At 37.6% G+C, this 14,398-nt stretch overlaps 1 protein-coding gene across 2 annotated transcripts in view; it reads left to right on the top strand.

The window, feature by feature from the left end:
- The first annotated feature begins 588 nt into the window (after window positions 1-588).
- The window catches only part of CD96 (CD96 molecule), a 108,875-nt gene continuing 95,065 nt past the window's right edge, over window positions 589-14,398 (top strand). For both annotated transcript variants that reach the window (XR_001442807.3, XM_001102509.5), the window contains exons 1-2: window positions 589-914; window positions 3,646-4,002. Coding sequence is in view for 1 of the 2 variants with exons in the window: in XM_001102509.5 (XP_001102509.4) it covers window positions 854-914; window positions 3,646-4,002 (418 nt within the window). In the remaining variant the exon portion in view is untranslated. The remainder of the gene's footprint in view (window positions 915-3,645; window positions 4,003-14,398) is intronic.

The following is a 14,398-nucleotide window of genomic DNA, read 5'->3' as shown; positions in this document are numbered from 1 at the left end:
GTTTGCGGTTCTCTGTAAATAGAAGTAACTAGGCAGATGTTATAAGCCTAATAGCTCACTGAGGGGGGAATTCTCTGCCTTTGGATTCTGATTATTACTGCCTTGCTTTGGCTTAGGCACGGATAAGCTCTTCCGTGGTGAGCAAAAATGGCCTCCAGCCAACCCGGTGGGAGACCTCCCTATCTGACTTCCAACCTTCCCAGACGAAGGGTAGAAAAGTAGCCCTCGCTCCTCCACTCCCAGGAAATGTGCATTTCCCTGCAAGAGGAGAGACAATAACAGTTGGTTTGATAGCTGACACTATTCCCTGTTACTTTTCAGATTTTATTAAAATTAAACGTGTTAATTCTTTGTTCTTTCACCCCAGGGCAATTCTGGAAAGAAAACATATCTTAAGATTGAACAGAAAAACTATTATGAAAGACACCAAGCTCACATTTGTTAAATGACTTTGTGCTCTTGAAAAGAAATGTATAAAAAGCACATTGCCAACTGCTCTGCGTGATATCCTTTGTTTAGATTTTAGACGCTGCTTGACTGACACAGAGATCCTGAATAAGAGACTCTTTGGATACTGAAAAGTCTTTTAAAGAAGGTGATATACAGATTTCAGAGAACAATTTCAACCTTGTTCTATTGAAGGTTATACTCAGTCCTGAACCACATTACTTTCCTGTCTACGTTTCATTTCCTGGGGGCTTGCCAAGTGATAAACAGACCCAGGCGTGTGCGGTAGATTTGGGTTGTTTTAGCACGAAGTGGGTGGCTGGGGTTTGCTTGAAAACATCAATTGACTTGTTTTGATCATCAAGTGATCATTACGGAAATGCTGGTGTAAGGTATTCAGAAGACAATGGAGAAAAAATGGAAATACTGTGCTGTCTATTACATCATCCAGATACATTTCGTCAAGGGTAAGACTTCCAGTTGTCCCTTCTTGTCGGATGGGCCACTTTAGGGGTGGATGGGGCCTCTGTTCATTTAAAATGCCTTGTGACTGCTGCTGAAATTGATCACCAAAGGACAAATCATTACTACGGGTTTCAGTTACGTATTTCAGTGGCAGGTATAGGAGAGATGCTAGAATCTAGAAATGATTATTAATGCACACTAAAAATAAGAAGCGAATGGGTCGTTTGTGCCACTGCTCTGAGGCATTTTCACCCATTTCCTTTCTAACAGGATCTCTGGAGTAATTGGGAAATTGTGTTTCTTGGAAATGAAATGCTCTCCAAATGGTAGTCAAAACAACTGCGGAAAAATTAAAAATCACAAAGCCGTCAACGCTCAGAGATCCTTGCTTCACTTTTTTCTCTCTCAAGTACTCTTTTTCTTTTGGATATAACAAGTATTTCTCCTCCAAATACTAAGGTCTTTGGGAGTTGAATGCACGTTGAATTTTAATGAGGTATGTGTAGGTAGGAACCTGGGAGACAAAGTGGAATCCTTATGACAGTAGGAACAAGAGCCTAATGGGCCTATTTAAAAATAGAAGGAAGATTAGTTCTGTATTCCACAGTATGAGAGTATTATCGTAAGCCTGAGTGTCTGAAGAATTAACTGTGCTTTTCAGATATAGCTATGAAAATATTAAGGAGAATCTCTAAATCAAAGGAGATTTGGAATATAATGCTGTAGATAGGATCAGAGCCATGTTTTCAGGCAAAGGACAGCTCACAAGAAGTTACATTAAACTGTACTAACCTCTGCCTACCAAACTTTTGCATCCACAGAAGTATGATAATTCCCATTTGTCAAGTACTTTTTACTTTTAAGAGCCTTGTTTCTTCTCAGTTGCTTGTCGTCTTTTTATCTTTTCCTTTTGTGAGCTTCAGTGGTACTTGTCACAATAATATATATCATTTCTGTAGCAGGATTCCATGTTAATTCTAAAACTGAGGGCAACACTATTGAAGGCATGTCACAGTCTCAATGCTTACCACATTTTAAGTGTCCTGTATCACTTGGTCAGACTGCTAATGGGAAAGAGACTCTACTTATGTCTAGTATTTCAGACCATCAATTAGAGGTGATACTAAGTGGAGCCTCTACCTAAGGTTAGATGAGGTCCTTTCAATCCTTATATATTGAAAGTGAAATTTCTTACTCTAATCAACTGAATTTGGGAGGCAGTTTGGGGGTTATGTGGAAGGAAAATAAAATAAAATAAGTAATAATAAAGTTTAAAATAATAAACATAACATAGGTAATAGTTAACATTAAGTATAGGTTACTTAGAAGTTATACGTAGGCTAAGAAATTTAAGTAGCCCCTCCCAGCATTGCTAACAAGTTGCAGCTGCGAGCTTACCTCAACCTTCCAAGCTTATTGCCTGCCTCCAGACCCCCCTCTATGTTTCTGTAACTCCTGTTTTACCTCACCCCACCTCTGTCCAGCTTTAAGGTTGACTGGTCAAGATAGCTAAATCGTAAGTTTGCTCAGAATTGTCACGAGTTAAATAATTTACTGTCTTTGCCTGAAACCTGTATCCTGCCTTGTTTTCCCACCTCAAATGACATATAAACAAGCCTGCTTTCTCTGTCAGAGTCAGCAGCCATTTTGGGCGTGAGTCTGCTGTGGGCCTGGATGCCCAAATTAAATAAAGTTCTTTTTGGTCTCCAAAGGTCTCTTTGTCTTCCTTGGCTGGAGTTTTACTGCGACAGTTATGAGGGTTATAGAAAGACACAAACTCTCGGTAACTGAATTCATTCTTTTACTGGAGGTGTGACTTTTTTTGTTTTGTTTTGTTTTTTGTTTTTTGAGATGGAGTCTCGCTCAGTTGCCAGGCTGGAGTGCAGTGGCATGATCTTGGCTCACTGCAACCTCTGCCTCCCAGGTTCAAGCGATTCTCCTGCCTCAGCCTCCCAAGTAGCTGGGGCTACAGGCATGCGCCACCACGCCCAGCTAATTTTTGTATTTTTAGTAGAGATGGGGTTTCGCCATGTTGGCCAGGATGGTCTGGTTCTCTTGACCTCGTGCTCTGTCCGCCTCGGCCTCCCAAAGTGCTGGGATTAGGGATGTGAGCCACTGCACCAGGCCTGGAGGTGTGACTGTGAGCATACCCCGTTTCATCTCTCTGTGCCCCAGTTTCTTCCTTGATAAAAAAGGGTTAACAACATCACTTACGGCATGTGGGGGGGATTAAACAAGATAACATATGAAAGGCCCTTGTAAACATGTATTTTTCAAATAAATTCCTATACACATATCATTTATTTTTGCAGTTTCAGAAAGCATCACGTGTGTATTATATTCAGCTGTTGTTTTATAACCCAAAAAGCCAATTATATTAAACGTAAGAAGAATTGTCATACTAAGTTTGCTAGTATGCTTCAATTTTCAAATAGGCTTGATTTTATTCACAGGTAGTTAGAAACCTTCAATTATATTTTGGTCAGACCAACACATAGATAAATATTTAGAAGTCAGTAATTTCCTCTAGCTTGTCTATGTAAATGCCTCCTCATTTATATTGTCTCATGCGTCTCTATCTGAGTCAGACACAAGCTCTACTCTACTCCTAAAGCAGTCAGGGAAAAATTTCCTCAGTTTCTCCCCTCACCTTACTGAAGTGACTAGGGTTTTTAATTAAGAGTCATTCTATGTGAATTATTTAAACTCAAAGCTCACGTTCTTCCTTTTCAGGAGTTTGGGGAAAACCATTCAACACAGAAGAAAACATTTATGCTACACTTGGCTCTGATGTCAACCTGACCTGCCAAACACAGGCGAAAGGCTTCTTGGTGCAGATGCAATGGTCCAAGGTCACCGATAAGGCAGACCTGATTGCTCTTTATCATCCCCAATACGGCTTCCACTGTGCCTATGGGAGTCCCTGTGAGTCACTGGTGACCTTCACACAAACTCCTGAGAATGGGTCAAAATGGACTCTGCACTTAAGGAATATGTCTTCTTCCGTCAGTGGAAGGTACGAGTGTATGCTTACTCTGTATCCAGAGGGCATGCAGACTAAAATCTACAACCTTCTCATTCAGACACACGGTAAGCATAACTGGAAGACGGATGGAAGCACATGCTTTCACTCAGCTCCCTTCTCATTCAACAAATGTACCTTGTAAGAAAAGCAGGGTTAGGCATGGTGCTCAGCATACAAAGGCTGAGCAGAAAGAGCCACTGTCTGATAAGGGAGACAGGAAGTGACCACAGCATTTAAGCAAATAAGTGTAACCTTGCAGCAGTGATAAGCGTCAATAATAAAGACTGTAACAGTCTTGTGAAGGAGCACATCACAGAGGCCATTGAAATTGTCCTTGAGAAATTAACACCATAGCTTAAGTCTAAAGAATGAATAGACATTAACACAATTTAGGGGGTGGGGCTGAGGCAGAGTGGAATTGTGAATAATCCCAGAGAGAGAAAAGAGCTTGCATGAAGCTCTGTGGAGTGTTTGAAGGAATGGGAAAATGCCAACGGGACAGCAGTACTGCGATTAAAGGATAAGGCAGGTAAGGACCAGATCATGTTGGACCTGGTCAGATTCCCTTTTAAAAGGTTTCTATTTTGATCTCAAAACCATGAGAAGACATAAAAGCATTTCCAACAAAAGGATGGCATGACATTTATAGGCTGATTGTATTTGTGTTGTTAAAAAAAAAATCATACTGACTTTCCCGTGAAAATGAGGTGAAGATGGACAAGAACAAGCAGGTAGAGACAACTCAGGAGACCATCTCAGTAGCCCAGAAAAGAGAGAGTGGTAGTTCAGGTAGATACAGAAGGAAAGTGGCACATTTTGTGCATTGGGCATAAAACAGATATGATCATAGAGTGAATATAAGATAAGGGCAGTATGAGTGAAGGAGAGAAAGAAGTTGCAGGTGACAACTGGGTATCTGGCATGCACACCTGAATGGTGGTGCTATTCACTGTGAGGGAAGATTTGTGGGTGAATTTATGAAAGTGGTTCTGGGTATACAACATTTAGTCTAGGGCAGGTAAAGGGGCAAAGGAGGCTGCTCGCCATGCAGCATTCACACCAACATACTCTGGAGGCCTGCATTTAGAAGCAGGAATCCTAGATTTAAGTTCTAGCTCCTTTCTGAATAGACATAAATTTGACTTGGGGCCTATCATGTAAATTCTCTGAGCCTATTTGGAAAATGATTATAATAATGCCTGCTCTAAATTACCTGGCCCTAAAGTAAATGATTTTCATTTCTGCTAATGGAAAACAATGAAAGTGAAAGCCAACAAATGCAAAATGCACTGGCAGTGGACTAGTTCTGTCTCAGGGCAAAGTGACCTGGTAATATAACAACAAAAAAAAATAACTCGTGAAGATCATATTAAAGGGGACATAGAGCTGCCCAGAACAAGCAACAGATATGGATTTATTACCTCCTCTCCATGTCTTATAATTTACTTGCTCTAAAAATATGCTGGAACAGTCCACCTATAGGCCAAGGTCCTATCAACTACTATCTTACAATGCCCAATTCCCTTGCTGTTTTCCAGAAAGCACACTACACACACACTTCGTTCAATTAAGGATGGAGTGGAGTGGGATTGAAGTAAAGAGAAATGGAAGACCTACGTAGAACACTGTTTAGCTACACATACTTTGATTCAGGTAGCCTGTATTTGAACATTGGCTCTATCACTTACTATACATTTCATCATTCCCAAGTTGTTTCAAGTTTTTTACATAACAAATATGGATAATTATAGTACTTTCTTTATAGGTATCACTAGCTTGATGATTAAATGAGATAATCTGTGTAATGCACTTAAATGTATAGTTCCTGCTAAAGGATAAGAGTTTGGCAAATGGTAGTTTTCAATTAAGAGTAGTATTAATTATATTGAGCAAATTCTGTTTCTCAGTTCTGATTACATATGAGCCCTGCTTCTTCTCTTTATATATTGACCTCATTTGGAACCCAGTAAGACATTTGCCATGTAATATTAGCACAAGTACACGTTGACCTTGGCTTCATACATAGATTTTTTGGTACATTCTGCCTGAACCAGTGAACAATACTCTTGCCTCACTGAGGACTTAGTGTTTCCTTCATTGAGACTTGGCAACATGGATTGATGTAACTTTTATAGGAAATAGAATATGTGATGCCACAAAATGAAGACAGCAATGGAGAACAGATAGTATATTATCCAGAAAGGAGAATGGTGTTGCCTTTAAAGAAAATGAATTTCTTAGAATAAAGAGAACCAAAGGAGGTAAGCTTGTAGCTACTAAAAACTGCAGATCACTGGAGAGGCAGACACCATATCTATACTTTTTGTGGTTGGAAAATTTCCAGTCTTCTGACCGTAACTTTGCTGCTGTCATCTGAATCAGATGAAAAGCAATGGATGGTTCTGGTATTGTGTTTCTGGGTACAAAGGGAGTAAAATAGAAAAGAGCAAAACAGAAGGGGGAAACAAATCCTTCACCACAGAGTGACCAAAAATGTTAGCCTGGTGTGGAGCTACAGAGTAGGCAGCTGACTAAAAGGAGGCAATTGCCATCTGAGAGCTCTGTCAAGTTCACAACCAATAGCATATTTCCTTTTTACCCTTTACTCTTTCAATCTTCTCTTGCTTCTTCTCCTCTTACTTATACAGTTTTCCTCTTAGGCCCCTGTGCAATCTTTAAGTTTACAAGCTAGTTGGGTAAGCAAAACACACCTGAAGTGCAAACACTTATGTAGTACATAAACAAATGCAAATTGAAGTGGTGCATAAGAACCTAATTTGAAAATGCTGAGGGACTTGAGGTGTTTGGGTTGATCATCTCTTCCTGTTTCTTTTCCGTTGCCGTTTGAATCATTCTTTCATGTCTGCTCACAATACAGTGTGTGTCTAAATCCTGTTCCCATGTTCCCCAAGGGCCTAGATGTGAAAGGATTCTGTTCTCTTTTCACAATATTTTGTCTCTGTGTGTGTCTCAGTGCTCTGAGGCTGTGGACAAGAGTGGAAATATAATAAGAAGTGTGGGGTTTGCCTCTTTTCCACTTTCACTTGACAGGGTTTCCTCCTAGGTTAGGAGCTTTTGAGTCACTCCAAGAAATGCAGTTCTCTGAGTTAAGCCTTGGATTGTCATAATCTAGATTTCATTCATTTGAATGCTACTGGATCCCATAATGCTTCAGACTGTAAGATTTTGGTGCATTTTAAAATTTGTAGCTATTAAGATCAGTTATAAGAGTATAACATGGCTTTAATTTACTAGTTCACAGTGAATGCCTTGGTGGGACCTTAATGTTATTGGAAGCAGTAGTAGCAGTGAGAGTGGTTGAAGAAGTCATGGTCCTGGAAGTTGTAGTAATAGTAGCAATAAAATTTTGATTGTATAATGTTGATAAGCTTGGTCTAAAGCATGTTATTATCCTGTCTAGTTTGTATTGAGCCTGAATGCTGGCTCTTCTTAAATTCCTGTATTTAGTCTTTATCCAACAAGTGTTTTTGAGTGCTTACAGTGCTGGGCACCAGGCACAGGGTAGGCATATATGCATAACTGTGCCTTCATGAATCACAACATTCAATAGGAAGAAGTTGACATTCATCAAGCAAACAAATACCAAATTGCAACAGTGAGAAGTGCTCCAGAAGTGAGGAAGTAGACAGTGTATGAGAGGGTATAATAGGAAAATCAGAAAAAACTTTCTTTCCTCTTTCCTTTTCTTTGTCCTTTCCTTTCCCCCTTCCTTTCATTTCCCTCTCCACTCCTCTACCCTCTCTTCCTCTCCCCTCCCCTCTCCTTTCCTTTCCTTTGGAAGTGCTGCTTCAACTGGAGTTAACCAAGTGAACACAGAGCTTTACAAAGAACAGGACATGCAAAGGCTCTATGGTGAAAGGAAGTTACAGCAACTGGGTAGGCAGGGGAGATTTTAAAAGGTATTATGGCTCGAGCAGAGGGATTACAGGTGAGACAGTTGAAGATAAGTTTAGAAAGATTGATTAGTCCAATTAAGGAGTTTTGTCTTCATCCTAAGAGCTGTGGGAACTAATTGAAAGGTGGTTGTTTTGTTTGATTTTTTTTTGTTTTGCATTTCAAAAATGCACCTTTGTGGCTCAAGTGTGGAGAATGAATTGAAGAAGGCAGAGAGGACAGTGTGGATCAGTTAGAAGACAACAGCAGAAAGCTGCATGAGAGATGCTGGTACCATTAAGTACAGTGGCAATGAACTAGAAAGAGAGGAATGTTTAGATTAGAAACTTGTGTAGGAGATTCTCCCCACAGGATCAGTGGTGGATTGCCTATGTGAAGGGAGGAATAAAAAGCAGTGTCAAGGATGATGCTTTAATTTCTAATATGTGACACAGAAAAAATAGGGGAACATTGTATTAGGGAACACTGGAATATGATCAGATTATGCAGAAACTATTTTGCATTTCATTTTCTACATGTTGAGTTAGGCATGAAGTTGTGATATACAGAAGATATTAGGTAAATATCTGGATATACAATTTCTGATCTAGGAGAGAAGTTTAAGCTGAAGATACAGACTGCTGAGTCATCTGAGTGTAAGTGCTAACTAAAGTTCTGGGAGTGAAAGAAATCATCTAGGAAGAGAAAATCAAGCAAGAAAAGTCATGTGGCACTTCAGCAGAGTCCATGGTGACGGATGGAGAAAGATGAGTCTTCAGAGGGTAATGAAGAGCAATTAAAGAGGCACAAGTAAAATCAGGAGTGAATTGGGTCACAAAAACCTAGAAACATATTACGTTAAAGGAATAGCCATCAATCATAAAGTTTCTAAGAAGATAAAATAGTTATTCGATTGTATATTAAAACATGAACTTTTTTATCACCTAACAGGAACTGTTTAGTGGCATTATGGAATGGAAGTCAGGCTGGAGGGAGAAGAGGAATGAGTGGGAGGCAAGGAAATGGGGACAGCACATTGATATGACTTTCAAGAAATCTGCCAGTAGTAACAGGAAGAGTAGAGGTGTTCAAATGCGGGATTCTGTTGATATTGCAGTAGAGATGGTGGTGGCGGTTTCAATTAATAAAAGACACTTGACTGTGCTTCAAAGTTAATGGGCAGGATCTAGTTTAAAAAGAGTAGTTAAATACACAGTATGGAAGATAAAATAATAAATGAAGGTTTCTAAGAAAATGGGGACAATGATACTCACAAGTAGGACTACCCTGATATTGAAAAAAAAAATACAGTAAAAAATACAAAAAAAAAAAAAACAATAAAAAAAGGTTTTCTTTTTTTATTGTAACAGGAGGGAGGGAAAATAAGATGAGTGCATATAATGAGGGAGGTGCTGTCTCTATTTCTTTAAAATAGAAACAAAACCATCTTCAGCTAGAGAGAGGAAGGAAGCTTCAGAAAAGAAGATTGAGAAAGGTTTGAAAGAGCTGCTATGGATAGAAGCGAAATGAATTCACTAACTAAACACATTTGGATTTTTGGTCTGTGTTGAACATCCATTTGGGTATGGTATGAAATGGTAGTGAAAACAATTTGCATCAGGCCTTCTCCAGCAGTGACTGGCTGCTTGAGTCTGGCATTAAAAATATATAGTGCCACATTTGGATTCCCTTTTAGATTGTTGCCAAAAGATAAAAAAGGGCAAAGGATTTGGGGTATAAGCAAAAATATTATTGACATAATGCACTATAGAACTTTAGCTTGATAATAAGAGACATAAAGAAAAAATAAAGCTGACAGTTTGGAAAGAAGTAGAGTGATTAACTCATTAAAAGAGCTAATGAGGTTGGAGAACAGTTGAAATGGGACTAGTTGCACAAGCTGGAAGAATAGATGTTTGTAGGTTTGAATTTGTGATTTTATAGATAGAGCAATTTTACATGATAACAAGATCCAAGATGTGATTGTGAGAGTAGATGGCTAAAATTAAGTGGAGACAATTAATGAAGATGACAGCGGGAAGAACTGAGAGTCCAGATATTGGAGAAGTCATCTGCATGGTCACTGAAAGCACCTAGGTTATGTCAGGTTTGGAGCTGCAAAAGATTGCAATCTACATAATAACAGTTTCAAAGATAACGGAGTGTGATTGGGACATCAGAGCAGAAGTTGACAAACTTTTTCTCTGAAGGGTCATGCTGTGCTTTGAATATTTGTCCCCTCCAATATCATTTTGAAATTTAATTGTCATTGTAACAGTATTAAGAGATGAGACCTTCTTTTTTTTCAAATTTTATTTTAAGTTCAGGGGTACCTGAGCAGGATGTGCAGGTTTGTTACATAGGTAAATGTGTGCCATGGTGGTTTGCTGCACAGATCATCCCATCACCTAAGTATTAAGCCCACCATCCATTAGCTCTTCTTCCTGATGCTCTCCTTCACCCCACCACATCTTCCGACAGGCCCCAGTGTGTGTTGTTCCCCATCATGGGTCAGAATGATTTATAACAGAATGATTTATATTCCTTTGGGTATATACCCAGAAATGGGATTGCTGGGTCAAATGGTATTTCTGCCTCTAGGTCTTTGAAGAATGGCCATACTGTCTTCCACAATGGTTGAACTAATTTACACTCCCACCAGCAGTGTAAAAGCATTCCTTTTTCTCAGCAACCTCACCAGCATCTGTTCTTTCTTGACTTTTTAATAACAGCCATTCTGAGTGGTGTGAGATGGTATCTCGTTGTGGTTTCGATTTGCATTTCTCTAATGATCAGTAATGTTAAGCTTTTTTTCATGTTTGTTGGTTGCATACATGTCTTCTTCTGAGAAGTGTTGATTCATGTCCTGTGGCCACTTTTTAATGGAGTTGTTTCTTTTCTTATAAATTTGTTTAAGTTACTTTGTAGACTCTGGATATTAGACCCAGGACCCTTTAAGAGGTGATTAGGCCATAAGGGCTCCACTCTTCTGGATAAGATTTGTGGCAATATAAAAATGTGTGTTTAGCCCCCTCTTGTCTCTCTGTGGCTCTTCTGCTCTTTTGCCATGTGGGGAGCAGCATTCCTCCCTCCGAGGATGCAGCATTCAAAGTGCCATCTTGAAAGAGAACGCTCGCCTCTAACCAGACACCAAACCTGCCAATGTTTTGATCTTGGACTTTCCAGCCTCAAGAACTGAGATAAATAAATAAATATGTTTTTAAATAAGTTATCTAATCTCAGATATTCTTTTGCAGCATCGCAAAACAGACTGAAATAGTCCAGATATTAAATATTTTAGGCTTTGTGGTCCATAAAGTCTCTGTCATAACCACTCCACTCTGCCACTGTAGCATAAAAAACAGAGAATATGTAAACGAATGGGCCTGACTATGTTCTAATTCAACTTTATTTACAGAAACAGGCAACAAGCCAGATTTGGCCCACAGGCCAAGTTTCATGTCCTCTGAGTTAGAGAATAACAGCAGTGGATCAAGGAAGAAAGGGATTGTTTGGTTTTTCTTAGAATGTGTTATGCATAATTGACAATACTGGAGACGGTTTTAGGTGATTCATGAAACAATGTTGAAAGCTTTAATTGTGGAAAACTCTAAACAATATACAAAAATCACATAGAATAATTATGAAAAGTATATAGAATAAGCTCCCACATACTGAACATACAACTTCAGCGATTATCAACTCATTGCCAATCTCTTTTATTTAAACACTTATCAACTGCTGCCTTCCAAGATTACTTTGGAGAAAATGCAAGACATCTTGTTTATTTTAGTATGAATCTTTAAAAGATAAAGATGTTGTTTTAAAGAAAAGACATAATCCATCACCAAAACTAAAAAAAAAAAAAAAAATAGTATTTAATATTATTCAATATCCCATCAGCCTTATAATGTTATATTTTGGGTTTTTTTTAATTAGGATGCAGATAAACTAGATAAATTTTGATTATTTGGAAATTCTCTTTTAATCTGAAAGCTATATTACATTTGTTATTTTTCCTTTGCCATATATTTGTTGAATAAATTTGATGATTTGTCCAGCCTGGATTTTGCTCTTATAGTCCCATAGTATCTCTATGTTTTCACCTTATAGTTAGCCTTGTAGACTCTAAGTTATCTTACATTCTTGATAGAGACTTGATCACATTAAGGTTTTCTTTTTGTTTTTTGGCAAGACTACATGATAGATGATGTATAGTTACATCAGAGCACATAATTCTGTTACATGATGTTAAGAGCCACTGATGAGCATTCCCTGCATTCATTAAATCATTATGATTTGCCAACTAGTGATATTCTATCATTCCTTAATTTATTAGCTTAAGTATTTCTATAAAGAAAAACTTCCTGTCATCAACTTATTATTTGATATATAGTTTGTATCAGAAAAGCAGACTAGATACTTGATTCTTTCCCTTTAATCATGAGTTTTCAAATGAGTTGGTTCACTAGTATTTTTAAAAAGTGACCCATAAGTATTTTATGTTAAGTATCATGAATTCATATGAACTTAAACATACTGGTGAATTTCAATTCATTATGGTTATTATTCTTATTCTACTGAAAATGTCCCATATATAAAACCTATTAGTCCTGTGTCATATAAGTTGCAAATATTTTCCCAGTTTGTCACTTATTCTTACTTTCTCATATTGTTTGCAATGCAGCATATTTCTTATTTTTATGAAATAAAATCTATTACTCTTTTCCTTTATTGGTCCTGATTTTAAGTTTTGGTCAAGAAAAGTTTCTTCATTTCCAAATTATATAAGAATTCACTCATGATTTCTGATACTTGCATTCTTTCTTTTATGAGCATTTAAATTTGTAATGTTAGTTTTCTGGAGCAAAATAAAAACACCTAAATCCACATTTTTATATATCTCTAATGCCTTCTTCTATATTTTCTACTTCTTTTCCCCTTCTGTGATTGAGTTAGGTATTGACCTGTCTTCCAATCATGAACTCTATCTCTATGATGTCCAATAAGTTTTTACCCCATCAAATTAGTTCTTAATTTCTGATATTGTATTTGTAAGTTATTGATCACATTTGATAGATTTTTAATTTTTGATAAATTTGTCCACCTTTTGATCTACTTCCTCCCTTTCTTCTCTGTTTTCTTGAGTATGTGAAAAAGAGTTCTTTTAAATCTTTGTTGGTTAACTCCAAAGTCAGAAGCATTTGTGTGTCTATTCTCATGTCTATTTTTCTCTTATTTTCTTTTTTTGCAACTTGCTCCACCATATCTCCTCTAAACCACTTTGTATTATTATTTTAAATATACTGCATCTATATCAAACTATAAAGTGCACATATATAATAATATATGTATTAAACTCAACAGTTCAGTGTTAAATTAAGGATTTAAAGCAGCAGTACCCAACTTCTTGACGCTAGGGACCAGCATGGAAGACAACTTCCACAGACTGAGGTGGAGGGGGATGGTTTGGGGATGATTCAAGCGTATTACATTTATTGTGCACTTTATTTCTATTATTGTTACATTGTAATATATAATTAAATAATTATACAACTCACCATAATGTAGAATCAGTGGGAGACCCGAGCTTGTCTTCCTGCAACTAGATGGTCCCGTCTGGGGGTGATGGTAAACAGCAACAGATCATCAGGCACTAGATTCTTATAAGGAGCACACAACCCAGACCCCTCACATGTGCAATTCACAATAGAGTTCACATTCCTGTGAAAACCTAATGCGGCCACTGATTTGATAGGACACAGATCTCAGGTGGTAATGTGAGTGACAGGGAGTAGCTGTAAATATGGATGAAGCTTTGCTTACTCACACACCCCCTGCTGTGTGGCCTGGTTCATTAACAGGCCACAGACCAGTACCAGTCCATGGCCCAGGGGCTAAGGACCCCTGATTTAAAGAATTTCATGTTCTTTAATGAAATTAAGAGAAAAGAAAAATAAATATATGTATGGTTTTTATTTACTCACATATGAAGACTACACATATAATTTTTCATATTTACTCATGTATTCACCATTTGCTGTGCTCTTTATTTTATCCCATGATTTGGAGTTACTGTTTGTTGTCATTTCTTTTCAGCCTGAAGAACTTTAGTATTTCATGTAAGACAAATCTACTTGCAATGAATTCTTTCCGATTTTTTCATTTTTAATTTTAAAGGATAATTTCACTGGATATAGATTTCAGAGTGGATTGTTTCTCTTTCTTTTCGCATTTTGAATATCTATTTTGACTTCCATTATTTCTGATTAAAATGAGCCACTAGTTATATTATTAGTCTGCTGAATGGGGTGAGCTTTTGTTTTTGTTTGGTTGGTTGGTTGGTTTTTGCTCCTTTCAATTCTACTTTTATAATTTACTCTTTCTTTTTGGCTTTCAGAAGTTTGATTATGATGTATCTACATGGGTGTCTCTTTGAGTTTGTCCTATTCGAGTTTTGTTAAAGTTCTTGGATATGTAGATTAATTTTAAGAAAGCTTTTAAATAATCAAATATGTGAGGTTTTTGGCCATTCTTTCTTCAAATATTTGATCCATCCCCCTACTC

This window comes from Macaca mulatta, chromosome 2 (assembly GCF_049350105.2).
Source record: "Macaca mulatta isolate MMU2019108-1 chromosome 2, T2T-MMU8v2.0, whole genome shotgun sequence".
In the NCBI taxonomy this organism is placed as follows: Eukaryota; Metazoa; Chordata; class Mammalia; order Primates; family Cercopithecidae; genus Macaca; species Macaca mulatta.
This window is presented reverse-complemented; position numbering and strand designations above follow the sequence as displayed.